We start from the raw sequence: 17099 nt of genomic DNA on the forward strand, positions 1-17099 counted from the left end.
TTTTCGGCGCGGTCGTACTTCCGACCGCCGAGAGCCTTTGACCCCGATGGCCTTCCATCTCGCTGGATCGACGCGATATTACTATGAATCAACGGAGGCAACTACGGAATTTTTCACGTTTTTAGCTGGCCGCGATGAATATTCAGAACCGTCGGATATCCAGAAAGTTTACTCCCTGCGAATTCGTATAACCAAACTTTCCACGGCATCGATATTCTGTTGCGGTAAATGCAGCCGCCCGCTATTCGCCGTCGACTGCATTTGCATCCGCACCATTTACAATTGCAAGACCAGAAGCTTCCACCAAAAATGTATTTACGGCAGAGGCGAAAACGCACGACGGTTTGCAACTCATTGTTACAATTCGGGGATCGATCCATTTCCCGAGACCCCCGCGGGATTATTTTGGGGACAAGAAACCATTGTCGTTCGCAAGCATCTCTGTCATATTTCGATTACTCTCGATCAATGGTTTCGTTTGATCTCGATACCGATTATGATAACCTGATGACAACGTAAAGAATCCATTCAATTCGAGAGACATTGTCACCAAGCTTTGCCGCTTCGTATCGAGAAACGTTTCCCGATCTATGCGGTATAATCGATCTATACGCTTAGCTATTCCTCGCTGCAACCACAGCAAACGCAAATTAACCTTAATCCTACCGAGCTTATTTACCAACGCGACTACCATACTGTGACTTCGAAACACGTGCGTTCTTCGGAAAGGTGTATTCAAGTTTGTTGCGTGTTACAAAGGGATCGTTCAGAATCCGTAAATCCGCGGTTCAATCGAACGTCACGCGCAAATTGTACCAGGAAAATAATTAGAGATGGGAGGATGATATCATGGCGGTATTCCAGAAAACGAAAATGATTATATCCCAGGATCGTGCAACGATGAGAGAATAGAAATCAGTTCGGGGAAGTTTGAGCGCCGGCATGCATTAATCATTTATCGGAATAGGTAGGACAAACTTTTTCAATACTGAGCCCGTTTCGATGGCGCAATAATATCATTCCATCTGTCGGGAGTCCTTAAGAGCACCGGCTCTTTTCTCTTTCCTGGTGGATTTACGGGGTTTCGCCTCCTCGGTTATTACATACCCGATGGCGAAGTTCACGAATCCAATAAACGACTGGATACACCTCGAACAAGACAAATGCTCGCTTCGGATTCCTCGTCACGATCAACGCCGAAAGAACGCCTCCGTGTAATGATACGTTCTTGTCGTCGTTGGGACGAAGAATTTACTTCTTGCTGGCGCAGAACTCGAGGAATGGAACAGCCGGAAGAGAGACGTACGAGGAATCGCCGATCGGTGATCGAGAAATCGATACAGAAACCGCGAGACTGTTCGGTACGTCGAACGAAATGAAACCAAGGAAGTAGATACATGTGTGCGACGGCTCCGAAGAGCGTCTCTGACAAATAACGCGTCGAAATTTTCTCGTTCGTATTGTTCGTGACCTTTGTATATTAAACTTTTTAACGCGTCAAGCACCGAGCTAATATTTTTTCTACGTTCCTCTGCTGTTCTCAACATTCGTTCGGTTGTATAGAGTGGTAAATAGGAATATCTATAATATGTCGCACTTTTACCATATTAGAGAACACGTTTCATCGATCGTCCATCAAGAAGTTACACGTTTGTCCTCCCACCGAGAATAATCCGAGTTATCGCGCACCAAAGTTCTATAAAATATAACGCAAGCCCCGGCCCGATCGTCGCTTCACAATCATGAAGCTGGAATTTCAGATTTGTCCCCGTATATTCTCCGCCTGGACCTGCATTTTCGCCCTTATTTGCGCACTCGACAAAGTCGTAAATAGTCACACTCGCAACTTGAACACGCGAACGAACCGCGGACTTAACGCTCGAGCAAATGGCCTCGCTTCACGATACGTCGATCAAAGAGAAAACCAGTCCGTGCTTAAACTCGGAGAAAATAATTATAGCAAGTTTAAATACTTTGAAAAAGCAGCACATGTTTAACAAAACTTTGTTTGCTTGTTTCGTCTTCCCAAGACAGAATTTTGATATCGGCGGACACGAGTGCCAAGATACAAAGTGCCGAGAGGGTTAAAAGTATCGGTTGAATCGCGTGAAACGAAGCACCGACGACAAGGACAATTCCAGGGGCGATCGTCGCCGGGTTAAAGTCAGAAGCGAATGAGATATCACGGTGGGTGGGCCGGCCCGTCACGTAATCGAATACGAGGGTACGTACGTGGCAAGCTGTATAATGCGATATCGCGCGTCTAAATTAGGGTTTGTAACGTAATCATTCATGCGTGTCAGTAACGCCGCGGAACGAGATTCCGCCCGTTGCGTCGGGTCAAGTAATTTAATAATAATTATTCCCTCGCATGCACGGCGCGCACGAAGCGCGGCACATCATCGCTCGGGGAGTCGCTCATAAATCATCATAGAACCACCCGGAGGAACTTGGTTCGCCGTGAATCGTGATTTAACCGCTCTAAACGCCGCCAAGCCAAGCCAATCGCGGCTACGCAAACTTCCCGTTGGCTCGCGTGCGCGATGGAACAACGGATCCGTGGAATAAAAATTCCACGCGTAATTTTCAAACTCGACCCAGAAACGCTTGAACTTGTAACCGTTCGGAATAGCCGAAATACGAAACAACGGGGACAGGTGGCGAGAGAAGAACGGAATCGCTTAAAATTCCGGAATTCGTTCGCCGGTAGAGAGTTTTTCGTATCGGCAAACTCGGTGTTCGCGGGCGAATTCTTCTCCGCGCGCTCGCGCCAAGTCGAGGGGGCACGTAACCCGCCTAACTTGCAAATTTTCTTCCGGACCGGAAACTACCCTCCCGCTTCGACAGTTCCACTGTGTCTTATCTCTTTCGGCGATTGACTGCGTCGCGTGGTGGCTGCTCACACACCAACACCGCCTTCCCCCCCTCCGACCGACTATCTTTCCACGCTACGTGCTCTTCGGGTGAAAAGTTCGATAAAAGTAATCGTGTACAGACAGTGAGTTTGACGTTGATCTTTCGAGGACGTTGCGTCAGCAGCTCGACTGCTCACCAGATCCTCGCCTTTGGCTCCTATGTACACTTCCGACTGCAAGTTTCGGTACACTCGCTCCACCGGGCTATTCCACGCTTAAATACAAACTCCGCGGGCCAATATTTATTTATTTATCGCCTCTATTGGACTGGTAAAATAATTCGGAGAAGAATGGGAACGTGTAACAAAGCAGGATTTTAATCTATAAATTGATAATAGATACCGCGTAATATTTGACGAGTAAAGTCTGCATTTTACTTCACGGGTATAAATTTATGTAAATTGTGTCGCGATAAATTGCACTGTGGATCGAGCAACGTCAGTTTAACAGCTGGAAAAGCTCTTTCCATATTTACTCGGGTGGCAGGTACCGCCTCAAGCATCCACCCTCGTATTAGAGATATGCCATACTTTCTACGAAAACTTTGAATTTTACGGACCTAGCGATATGCTCGAGGGTTAAAATATTTAACGTAATGTAACAAACTACATTAATACGAAATACGGATTCAAATACGATAATAGAAAATGGAAAATATTCTCGCTGTTAAAGTTGCGCATTTATTCCAAATTTGTAGCACCGTGCATCACGGTCGACGGTAACCATAGTGGTTACCGTTAATCAACTTGCAGCTGGCTGACAGTTTCATACACTTAACGTGAAAATTATTATTGGAGAGGATGGATTCGTCGACGGTCCGAATATCGCTAAAACATTCGCGTTCAACTAACGGAATGCGGACAACGCGTAAACTACGCCGCTTAATTTCGCCAATCGAAACGAGCACCGCGATGGAAAGCAATTCAGTCGCCACCGTGAGGAAGACACTCGCGTAAAGGTATCTCGACCTTTGGCCGACTAATGAAAACCGTCTCTCCGCGAACGATCGGATAGAAACCGCGGCAAAAGTGACGCGAAGCTTTCAAGCGCAAGCGTAGCTGGATAAAATTTTTATTCCGTCCGATAGGCGAGTAACTGACGAGTAACTGGCTCCCTCATCCTCGACGTATGATAAAACAAAGAAGAATCTCTCTCGGGGAACGATACAAGTTCCTACTTGCGGCAAATCTGATTATATCGATCGTCATTATACCGGCACAAAGAACCTCGCGAATAAACGGACGGAGAGAATGTACGCTGCGAAAAAGCGTCCGTGAATTCGACCAAGAAAAATGTAATAAAGCATTCGCCGTTACCGCGACAAGAGAAAAAGGGGAGACTGCTGGGAAAATGCCTATTTCGTTTCTTCTCATCCTTGACTTTTTTTTTATTTTTTAATTTTTCCTTTTTTCTTTCACTGGACGAATGTAAATATTAAAATGCAAGGACCGGCGCTCGGTTTAAGCCGAGAGGAAAAGAGGAAACGAGATTTCGCGTAGCTAAATGGATCTTTGCTCTTCGCGGAAACATTTGCATTTCTTGATGCTATTTCGCGTTTATAAACCACGTTTATACGTGATATTCGCGAGAAAATACGACAAATTCCACGAATACGAGTTTACCTGTAAACGCTTTTCTCTTTTTCCCCTGTAAAGGTTTATTTGTTTCGCAATATTGTTTTACAGTCTTTGGTTTCGTTGGCTTTCAATCCGACTGACACACGATGGAGAATTTCGCGGATCCCTGCCAGCGAGGAATTCTGGTTCGCTCGTACGTTCTCTAATCTAAATATCGCTGACCCACATAACCCAAAATCCGCGGCAACGGTACGTTAAACAATGTCGGACATTAGTACAAATGTGTTTTTAATTGCGGCGCGATTGTTACAAAGTTCAACGATACACTGTCGATAGACAAAACCATGTAGTTATTTATAACGCGTTAAATCGCGTTGTTGCTATCCTGTTGCCTATATGTTTTCGATTCAATCCCGACGATAGATTCAACCGATTAAACGTGCACGAATCATTTTCAAATATTATCCAAGCGTTAAAATTTTTCGCAACACTTTTCAACAACAGCGCACGTACGCGAGCCAGTAATTTCTGCGCGTAATTACAAATTCGATCGTGGGAAATAGTTGGTTAGATTCCGTACGATGGGTGAATTTTGTTAAATGGACCGGTGTTGCGAGATATTGTTATTTCGCTAGAAATCCTTGGACGTGAAATGCTGTTCGTGTTCGAACCGAGAACAGAATCGCGCGGGCACGTGCGCGCAGAGTGTACGTAGGAAAGTTGATGACCGTTTTAGCGAGGACCGTTCGGAAATGGCTGGAAAACTTCGGACGGGAGTTGCAAGAGTAAATGGCCAGGTTGAACCAACGCGACGCGACGCGACGCGACGCGACGCGACGCTACATGTATTTCCAAGTTTCGAGATCGCTGGGTACGTTTTCATTCTCGAGACTCGAATTCTGAAAGCAAAATATTCTAAGCGCCGTCAAAGTTCAGAGACAATAAAGGGATCAAAGGGACAGAGACTAGATGCGGGCAACGTTGAGAAAGACACGGAATGAAACGTGTACTACGTAGCTCTGTTCTCGAAAGGTCGAATTGTTCGAAATCTTTGACCCGTGCATCGCCGTTGGCAAAGATACAGAGTAATCGGCACCAAGCTCCTGACAAACCAAAGAGACTATAATTATAAATATATGTCACGTAACGCTCCTCCTGGCTTTCCATCCCTCAGGTACGTATTCGAGTTGCCATGCCAATAACTCTGCTCTTTGACCACCGAGCTACGAGGATCATTGTTTCTTGCTTCTTTTTCTGATATTTCTTTTTAATTAATATTACGTTCGATACTCGTTTCTACTTTTTCATCTCGCCCAAGGCTTTTATCCAATTTACAAAGTAACCAATAATAAAATATAATACGTTTATGTGTATATGTATAATTGCCTTTTCGTTTGTCCGAGATAAATCGCGTCGCGGTTATCATGTTGCTACGTTTAAAAGCCGCCGCGTTCGGATTTGTGTCACGTCAAACCCGCCTATCAAAGAAAATGGAGTGAATGAAAAAAAAGGCTGCCGAAAATTTATACATTCAACGAATCAAAATAACTTTCGCGTTATCTTTGTATACGTCAACACTGGTGTGACTAATTACAGGTTCGAGTCGACTTGTACAACATTTTCACAAAGAACTTGTTCAGAAATTATCGTTAACAATGTTTATTAATCGAGATGATCGTTAGAAATCTTGACATGCACGACGTGAACTAAATCCATAGATTTCATCTACAACGTATTAATTTTCATTAGTGGGGAAAAATATGGTGCAGAGTGTGAAAAATGATCTCGACGTTCAGATTTTCAGTTTCTTCGAACATTTCACGGAATATTCTGTTGCACGCCACTTAATTTTAATGAAATTGAACAAACGACGTTGCAGAGTGCGCATAAAGTAACTGAATTTTGTGAAACTCGATGTTGAGCAAAATTTAATCAAAATATCGATCGACGATGACGGTTCAAGCGAATAGTCGTTAAAATCGCTCGTAAAACGATTGACGATTTAATTAATTGTAAATCTCTGACGATGATTGACAATTAAATTGATTGTAAATCGTTTTCAGCGATTGACAATTAGATTAATTATTAATTTCTCTCGCGTTGCATTGTTCTTATTACATAATACAACGTGAAATTGATACGATTTTTGGTTAATTAATTTCATCAACCACGGTCACAAAGGACTATAAATTTAATTGACCAAGAATTTAGATAAATTTATTATTCGATATCGTCAAAGAAATTAATAACGAGTTTGGAGCGTTACGTTTCAAATCAAATAATTCATGTCCGAATACGGAAGCGAAATATCAAACTTTTGGGAACTTTTGGGTGAACTGGTGCACAATCGTAAAGTTAAGGTCGAGTATCGAGACAAAATAACTTAGCTGCGTAATTATTCATTTAGCGGGAACGCGGCAACGAGTCGCCGGTAACGAGGACCGCTTTAATCGCCGGATCGAATAGTCAAGCGGGAGAAAAATGATTCTACAGTATGATTAGAAGACGCTTATGCAAACTCCCTGGAAATGACGCCCGTGTCCCGATCGTTAATATCCCGTAATCTCAAGACGAACGAACGTGACTACCGGCGCCCATAGCCTCCGCGTCTTAGAGCCTCGGGAATTATGGATGCGTTCCACTTCCGGCAACGCGCGAAACGCGGAAGCGCAATGTTCACCCCTCAAGCCCCCCACCCTCCCCTCCACTCATCTCCAGGCCACGTCGTCGTTCCTTCCGCCAGAATCTACGAGCCTCTGCCGCGCCACGCCGCGCCATGCCACGCCACGCCACGCCACGCCACGCCACGCCACGCCGCGTCCAAGTTGGCAACAGCATCTGGAGCGTTAAGGCGTATGAGCGATGTGTAGGTGTCTTGTGGTATGATGGATCGCCCAATACCAGCCAATATGCAGTATTGCGCGTCGAGTGTGGCAAACTGGTATCCATGCATCAAATCGGCGCTGCCCGGAAGCCGAGCGAGGCATGGTCGTGTTACAGGACATTCCGCAACACGCCAGGATCCACGAGTTCCTCGCGGTCGGGTTCTTGCCCCCTTCCAACCATCCCTTGCACCCTACCCAACACGACCCACCACCATCGCGAATCGGATGGACTACGGCCACCGTATCTGCAATTTTCCGTTCTCCGTTCCCAGCGAACGAGAATCGATTACGCTCGAGGATCGTCCGTTCGCTGTAAATATGTATCACGCGGTTCGCCACGCGTACGACACTCGGCTGGGCTGCGCCGTAATCTTCCAAACAGAGCCGCTCGAATTTTCTAAACGCGTACTTTACACGCTCGCTTAATCCCTTTTTTATTACGCAAGTAGAGTTTAACCACTCGACGCCTGGCACGCAGTGGAGTTTGCTCGTAACACGCGACAAAGTCTTTATACATGTCGTTTCACGAGTTTTACGGGAGGCTGAATGAAAGCACGCTTTCCCGTTAAATGTGGCACGGTAAATTCAGTTCGATAATATAGAAAGTATCAAACAAATTTACGTATATTCGTTTCGGATATTTTACATCGATTATCATCTAGTTTCCCACTAACAAAACGAGCTTTTAGTTTTCCCATGCCGAGTTCATTATTACCAACAAACATCCGCCGAGTATTCAACGCTGATTTCGATGAAACTTTGTACAGCAAAAACAAAGGATACAAACTTTTTCCACCTGCCGTAACTCAAGTTTAAAGGATAAAACTACCGTCCAAAGTTTCACTTATCCGATGCTATCTTGGAAACTATTAGAGGTACAAAAAAGTTTCCTGAACAGACGTTCTTCAGAGCCTGACGGAGAAGAACGTGGTGGGTGACAATATCAGCAAGAAAAATTGATCAAGAAATATAGAGGAATCACTTTTAACTCTTTCACTTTGACTCGTAGTCGGTAGTAATTTTCTCTATATTTTAACAAAAAATTATCACTCTAATGGATGAATAGCAACGCTCACACGTTATTCGAAAATAAAAAAGACCATGAAAGAACGGTTAACCAAAGAGTATATTCATTCCAGTACATCTACTGGAAATTACTTTCACAGGACAAAGTAAATAAATATTTATTATGTTTCGTAACCATCTGATAAATCTCGAAAACGTGAATCGTTGCCAAGTATGAATTCCTTACTGACTGACGCGAAGCAACCTTTCGAATCAAGTTTCCACTTGCAATTTGCTCCTACAACGCAACGAGAGAGATCCCATTTTGAAGAAGTTGGTCACTAGGGATGGAAGTTGGCTTCTCTACGATAACATGAAACGCAAACGATCCTGATCCAGTCGAAATAACATTACCTATTGCTAGACCTGGACTTTGCCCGAAGAAAGTTTTCCTATGTATTTGGCGGGACGAAAACGGTGTTATTCATTATGAGCTACTTCCACAGAAACGATTAACCCTGCAAAGTACTGTTCCCGGTTAAACGAACTTGGGACAAAAGCAATTGCCATAAAATGTCTGGAATTGGCAAACAAGTTACGATTTTATTAGGATTTTCTATCACGTTTAGAATAACATAGTAGTTTGTAAAATATCTGGAAAAAAGAGAAGCTTAAATACTGGTAGATAAAGAAAGACATTCTTCTTCGAACAAATAGTATTTAATGCACCAACTTTTTTATCTGACTTGATACATATATCTGTTGGATTAGGTGACCGAGGCAGATACGTATCGGACTATTGTTACGCGTAATTATATGGAATGCAAGCACGAAAGTCCCTGTAACGAAGCGCTACTCGTTGGCTCGTTTGAAATGCACCAGATAACAGTTCGCTTTCTGCGATGGGGATCTCGAAATTTCTACTCGAAATGTCGTACGAATGCACCTTCGCGCGATCACGGTTTACCGGTGGTTCGCGAGCAAGGCAACAAAAATGCGACGTGTAATTATTCCGTTCGCGATAACCCGCCACCCCGCTTATTCCAGTTTATTTTGAATTCGCAGCTTTAATTGCGGACTGTGCGGTGTCTACTAATTGTAGCGGTACTGCGAATTCGTTTTAATAATACCGTCGCTGATTGCCACGCTGATACTCGCCAAGATTTCTATTGACACACAATACGTTCCTCGTATTACGACCACTTTCGCAACGTTAACAACGGGAATAAAAATATTTTTAGTTACATTCTCTTTAAAAATAAAAATAAATCGACACTGCAAATGGTTTTGCAACCTTTCGCCACAATTTATTTGTAAACGATACGCGGTCCAACCCATGCGTATGATTTGAGCGTTCGTAAATTCATATTCAAAACGAGTAACAAAATAATAACATATTCCGATTTTTATTTCATTTAATGCGCTAAAATATGCAATATCACACGTTGATATTAAGTATCGACATGACGGGAGAAGGGAATATCCGTAATGTAATTGCCAAAATAACGAGAAAGTGAATGCAAGTAAATCGACATACCTATACGAGGTGTGGCATTTAATGCTGCAAACTGTGTTATGCCCCGCGAGTTGTATTTTAAAAGGGTCGATAAGCATTTTCTGAAACGTTCGAAATACTTGTTGTGGCTTCGAGGAGCCAAATCTGCACCATCCTCGATTACAATTACGAATTCAGAAGATATATGTGGCTGAATCTACGCTCGCGAGAGGACGAGATGAAGAAACTTTTAATGAGTGCAAAATTAATCGTCTATTCCACGATGGTGTTGGGAAGACATAAATCCCAAAGCAGAACCAACAACTTTTTACTTAAGATAGTTCTTGACAAGAATTTATGTCCAACCTACAATACACCGACCTGTTGGGACATTTTAAAGATTGTATCTATGACATCGATGTTAGGAACGCGCTATTCTTAGGAAGTATCTGGTAATACTGACACCTTCGTTAATTAATGAATCAAGATATTAAGACTCCAGTAGTCGGTACATAGCCGCAAACTTTTCTGTTCCTATAGAACACTCAATAGTAGCTAATTAATCGAAAACCCACGACTCGAATCATTCAAAAATATTAAATAATACAACCCTAGCAGACAGGTACCGTAGATAGAAAAATTTATTTAACAATGCCTGGCTCAACGAGCAAAACTTTCGCTCGACACTACCGCGATGGAAATAGTGTTAAACGAATCGTTATATTTGTTTTATCAACTGTACTACACTATCACAAGAACCGATTTACGTCCAAGTTAAAACATCGATCTTATAACTACTAACTTTAAATGACGCGAAAACTTTCTTTTACGAAAAACTTATATCGTCGATATTGATACACGAAATCGTTTGCTCGACTGGCTGAAAATTACTACATCTACATAAAAAAGACGTGTAAACGTTCGTTAAAACGTTATTAACGTTTAAAGTTCCATATCGATCGGAAAATTTTTCGGCGAAATTAAAAAATTTCAAAACGGTTTTAAAAAAATTATTTTTGATTGCGGGGATCAATTGCAATCATTTTTGGTCAATACACATATCCTCGAAATCCTGCACACTTTCGAGAAAAAAAATTCATCTAGGTGGACAAATTTTATTAATAATTTTGAACGAAACCTCAATCAACAAATTGGTATTCTTGATTTTCGTCTTATTTTGGCCCCGAGAATCGCTCATTAAAATTTGTCCCAATTAAACAACGTAATAAAATGTAATAAATGGGTAAATTGAGAAAATTAGTATCGAAATGGGAAATATGAGAAAGCATGTATCAGTAATTTAATTATTGACGAAGAATAAAATTTGATGTACGTCGTTTTGTAAATAAAAAAAGAGTGCAACTTTCATTTAAATCCTTTTTCTAGATCTCTCTGGGGGTTGGATATATTTCACGAGAACGAAAATTCTGCTTTTTTTCAAGGGGTGATATGATATCTCCCCCTGAAGTCATATTACGGCGCAAACAATAAATGGTATCGTGTTTCGGATGAACTACCTTACTTGCACTGCAATGTTTCAAAAGTTTCTGAATTTTCGGGTTCGTGCAGGTAAACAAATCTTTTGTTCAAAGCGCCTAGCTTTCCGAGATCACCGTACCGATGAATAAAAATAACAATAAATATCACATCCTTGAATTTCCACGCTTCCATTCACAGGCAAAAATAAGCAATAAAATTTGTGGGACTCTATATCGATAATTGTATGTAAAATCACATAATCCGTGGGTCATATTATTTCGCACGTGCTCTAAAATATTATTTTGTCAACTTTCAAACTGCAATTTCGTCTCTATTCTAGTAACGAAATACATCATTTCTCGGTAATTTTACTCGATTCTTGTGAATTGAATGGTAGCGTTCAGACGTCGGTTCTCGCAGTCTGTGCTGAGAGATCAAAGTCTCTGGCGTGTACTTTATATGGAAATAGCCATACACGTTGCGTGAAAGAACTCTGACACGGATAGTAGAATCGGATCGCAAAGTATTCGAAATAATTCGTACATAGCATCGAACGATCGATATTATATCCAAAGATTAAACTACCTGTATTGGCTGTATTGGATCGCGATACGTTTCGTCCGTGATTGTCAAGGGGTTAAGGACTGGCGTAAAGTCGACCAGAAGCGTCAAGGAATAGGAATTTCAAACTTGATTTCTATCTTTTACAGTTCGGGAAGTTGACAACAGCTTTACGGTACGAATAAATTTTTTCCTAAGAAAATCTGGCTTACCGAAAGGTCAGGGTGGTCAAGGGCCTGTAGCTCTTGTGGCTGTTGAGATCGTGCATCGGCGTTCCCCAGAAATCGTCATTGAAAACACTGGTCCACGGTGTCTGAGCTAACACGTCTTTGTTCCTCAGCACCGCGGGTATATCGTCGTGCACGAAATCACCACCTAACGCGTTCAGGTAGCAGCCAACGGCGACCAACGCGACCGTCGCGTAGATGCACCATCCGAGCGGTTCGTTTCCCAGCGTTATGTTGCATCCGTTACGACCCGGTCTCTTGCTGGTCTGACAGCAACAGCCGGCGTAGCCGCCGCCCGAGCCATTGTTCCGTCGTCTCATGATTCGTCGACTAAATCGTGCTACACCTTCGCGCAATAAGGTTTAAACGTTCTGCCGCGATCGTCCGTACGAATCACTCTCATGGAGCCACGCTAGCTCTGGCACGGCCGCTATCTAACGTGCCGATAAATCCTCGCGTAACTGCCACGGTGTAACTGCTGACCGTCGCGCGATTCGATCGCCGATCGCATCTCAACGACCAAGAGCAGGAGCAGGAGCAGGACCGCGACGGTGACCGCGACCGCGACCACGACGACATGAACAGTCTTTAGGCGGGGAAAGGTAAACACGCGTGACGGTAACTCGTGCCCTCTTGCCGTGATCTCGCGGTAAAGGGTTCAAGGAACGATTCGATCGAGATAACCATCCCGACCGAGATCCGACATACTTATTTTTACGAGGATCGCGGGATATGGCGCGACGATGCTCGCGTTCCAGTCTTCCATTTACTTCGGCCTGGCTACTTTGAGCATTCGTTGGCCTCGCGCGGTGAGCTTGATAAATGACTGCGGGGGTTCATTATTTACCGAGTCGAGCGCGTCCGGTCCAACGTGTCCGTTCTAAAGAGAAACGGGCCTCGCGCTGGCTGATTGCTCTTCCACGGATAATAGTTCTCGCACGGTGGTCGTTCGGTACGGGATTGTCCCCGCGGGAGGCGCGGCATCGCCGATTTCACGATCTCTATTTTTTTTTCAGCTCTCCTCTCTCTCTCTCTCCCTCTGTCGTGCTTAACGACGTAACAGCTCGTTACGGCCACGGGTATCGAGTACGCAAACAATTTGGCGTGACCGTTCGACCGACCGATAACAACCGATACGCGTGTTCCGGGAACCGCTACGTTGCTTCGCAAAGAAATCGAAACGAGCTTCTAGAAAAACCGCATTGCCGCTAGGAAACAAACTTCCTCTCGTTAACCGTGTCGTTGTTTCGCGTGTTTGTTCATCGATGCTTTTTGTTCTCGATTCAACGATTTCTTGTTGCGTAGGAAACGTCAGATCATCGCGAAGCAAAAAGACACTATCAGCCGTGGTATGCAGCGCGTGGTACACCACCGGAGAGAAGATCGTCTTTTCTCTTGGTCCCTCGACGTTAGATGTATCAGCACCGCGCGGAGATGATATCGACGGCCAGCGTCCAACGACCAACGGTTCCCTCGATTCCCTTCCTTTTTAATTCCGGGAACATCCGGTCCCGCGGCCGGTCGTCGATTCTGTCCCCGTTTCTGCAGCGGCAAGCGAATCTCGTGAAATTATGGAAAACGAGCAGCGACAGCGGTAACAGCCAGACACGAAAGGACGGGTGTATGACCCAGATACGCGTCGTCGTGGCCGGAGCCGGGGCCGGGGCCGGGGCCGGGACCAGGGCTCTTCTATTGCCGCGACTTTGCTATGCATATAGATCTACATATACAAGCGTGGTCGTATCTGGCCGGAGGCACGGCTCGAAATTCCCCCTAGCGCTTCTTCCTTTCCTCCGTTTTCGCTCCTGTCGAGTTTCGCCTCTCTTCCTTCTTTCCTGCCTCTCCTTCCCACGCGCCACACAATCGAAACACCGACGATCGTTTGAATTTTCTTTGATGTCGCTCCGATGCCACTTGGAACCGGTGGGTGGTGGTTCCTCCAGGGAACCTCGTCTACGTTTCAACGACAGTCTACGAGCGGTACGCGTCGCGTCTGGCTTCTGTCTCGTTACTCCTCTATGGCGGTACCCCGTTTCCTGTCGCGTTTCGTCACCGATGCAATCACGTTACACGGTTACAACAGGTTGACGCATCATTCCCTTCATCAGACTCCTTTGAGTCGAGAAACGACCAAGCAAACAATCTTCCCCTCGTAGATCGTTTTCCGGGTTTTGCCGGGGTTCCCGGTGCAGCGTCGCGAAGGTAAATCGATTTCGATGGATCTAGATCGATACCGATCGATGAAATTCCACACGATGCCTCGCAACGACCACGGTCGAACGATACACACTTCGCGCCATCACTGAACGAACGTGTTAATGGACAATGAACCGCGAACGTGCGACGACAACGCGATCGAGATCAAGATCGGGATCGAGATCGAGCGGGTCGTCGCTACGACGATAAGCGCAAGACTAAAGGACGACGGCATCCGCCCGGTTATATACCCGGCGCACTCTGACCCGCAAAGCCACGCACGCGCACCAGCCAACCCGGGGCTTTTCCCTCCTGCCTTGCAACTTGTCTCTGTCTCTCGTTTTTCGTCCGTCTTTCGTTACCTTCGTCGCGCTTAGACCCGGCCGCGTTCACCGCGAGGCCTGTGTTTGTTTACCTGCATCTTTCCCTCGAAATCTCACTTTGAAATCAACCTGGTCGCGCGAAAACCCCTACAAATACTCGCAAAGAAAAAACCTTCTTGACGGATGATTTTCCCCGTGTCAATGTTGTTGGAAACGCGTAAAGACTGTTTCTCGACACGATAAATAAAACTAAAACGAGACGTAGAAATTATTGAGAGGATCGGTCCGATTCTGAGGACGAATGGTAACGAATTTTATGATTTAGATACGGAAACCATGAAATAATTTCATTTTCGTACCGTATGGCTCGGATATTACGCGCACCCACGGGTGCAGCAGGCTAAACGAATCCACTAAAAGTCTTTTTCAGTTATAAATTGTAACATGTATGAGAAAGTCCCTGGAAAATTCCTTTTCTTGTAAATTAATTAGATTGTAATAACATACAACTCGCTATAAACTATAAAACCAAACATCGTTAATGGCTTACAGAACTGATCTATCATCTTCGTCTTCGGTGGAGTTTAAATTCACTTGTATTTCAGCAAGCACAAATTCCGTCTAACGCAGGGCTTGTTGAATGAGTCTTACTGTGAATTCTACTAGTAGCAACCCATGCTTTAGACGCAAGTTGAGCTTGTTGAAACATACAATACTCCTATGTAGAGTACCTAATCTGTTTAATGAAACTTGTGGAAAACATGTTTAAGCACTCAACCATCTAGCAGTATCGAGCAAAGGCTGTGGATTTCATAGCCAATATATAAAACGCTTTTTATTAAGTGTTAATACGCACGGTATATTACCCACTGTGAATTTTTAAGACTCTAAACAAGAGATTTTTTTAAATATCTGATCGAGCAATATTCTTGCATTTTTGACTCGTCTGTGCGAGCACTATTATAAACCCCCAAAGTCTCAGCGAGTCTGGAAATTGATGAGTAATCGATTCGCAAACATCGTTGAAGCCAACAGCATCGAGGTGTAATTATTCTTCGTTATTGCTTTCCTAAACGCACATCGAGGATTACGGAGGGATCGAACGATGAAGCGATTCGTGGCACTCGAATCAGTGAACATAATGACGATACGAGCTCGTTATGACGACGATGATGCGATAACGAGCTCGTAGTAGTAGCCCGGTAAAGCGTTACAATGCAGGTAGAGGGTTCACCGTGCCGACGCGACTCGTACACTCGTTCGATTATGCTCCTTGTTCATCGTCGCGGGATTCGTCCGCGACGAGCATTCGGACGCGCCTAAGTACATACCGACGATAAAAGTCAAATTACGATTACGGTAAACGGCGAACGGGGTCGTTACCGCGGTCGACGCCATAAAAACGATACTCGTTTGCACGGACATAAAGAAAGAACCTGGGGGAATCCTCGGTAGAAGAAAGAGCACGCATAACGAATCGATATCTCTTTCCCGTTGCCGCTGTTTGACAACCTGGAAAAATAAGCTCCGATCGATCATGGAATTTCAGTCTGTCGAATCGACGTCGCTTTATCATCGAAACGATTTGCTGAACCAAACATCACCGTCGATTCCCTGCCGATATTGAACGCATCGACAGCCAATCTTTTAATCTTGCTTACGTGCACACACACACACACACACCCCGTCTAACTAAATAACAGAGCAACTCCCGGTGTGAAAAATTGACAGAATTAATATAGCACCGGCAACCTTTGCTTCGCGTCAATAAAAATGATGATCGTCCCCAACTGACGCGATGTCACGGGACTTTTTCAAAGTTTCATCGGATACCCAGATGTTGCAACTTCAGACCAACACTGGACGCGTAGCAATGATTATCAAAGGACCACGTGCAAACCTTTAGGCGATCTCGCTACAGAGTGGGGAAGGTCAAGTCACCGTGGCGAACCCCACGGTACTTGCAACATTTATATGCATACATTCGCATTATACAGATGCATTTTATATCTCATAGATTGTTAAAATTTTTAACAAAAACTGTCAGGAATAATCAATAAGATATTATAATCGAACAAGTTTGCTGTCGGAACATATCGATCAAATTTAAACTGAAAACTTGTTGTTAATTTTAACGTTTCCAATTTAACTTTGATTATTTATCAACACAGATACGAGCCGTTCATTATGAAAATGGTGTAAGCCCGTTTATCTCTGTTCCGAGATACGCAAGCTTTTGAGTTTCAATCGATTGAAAAATATTTGTAAGCGCTGATTGGCTAGCTGTGTGCTTTGGATGAGCGCCGATCGCTAAATTTATCAAATCTTTAACCAATATTGATATTAGAAGATAAATAAGTTACTTCTGATCGCAAATCAACTTGTACCACTTTCGTAATTATAACTGGATTTAAAAGCCCTGAAATTTTTCCAATG

General features: G+C 44.0%; 1 protein-coding gene across 1 annotated transcript in view; it reads right to left on the minus strand.

The window, feature by feature from the left end:
• Window positions 1–12464, minus strand: part of LOC122399531 (protein O-mannosyl-transferase TMTC1-like) — a 175617-nt gene extending 163153 nt beyond the window's left edge. Inside the window, exon 1 of the mRNA XM_043400274.1 lies at window positions 12130–12464. Coding sequence (XP_043256209.1) covers window positions 12130–12464 — 335 coding nt within the window. The remainder of the gene's footprint in view (window positions 1–12129) is intronic.
• Between the last annotated feature and the right edge of the window lie 4635 nt (window positions 12465–17099).

Source organism: Colletes gigas, unplaced genomic scaffold (genome assembly GCF_013123115.1).
Source record: "Colletes gigas isolate AHSC1104 unplaced genomic scaffold, ASM1312311v1 Colletes_gigas_Sc00013, whole genome shotgun sequence".
In the NCBI taxonomy this organism is placed as follows: domain Eukaryota; kingdom Metazoa; phylum Arthropoda; class Insecta; order Hymenoptera; family Colletidae; genus Colletes; species Colletes gigas.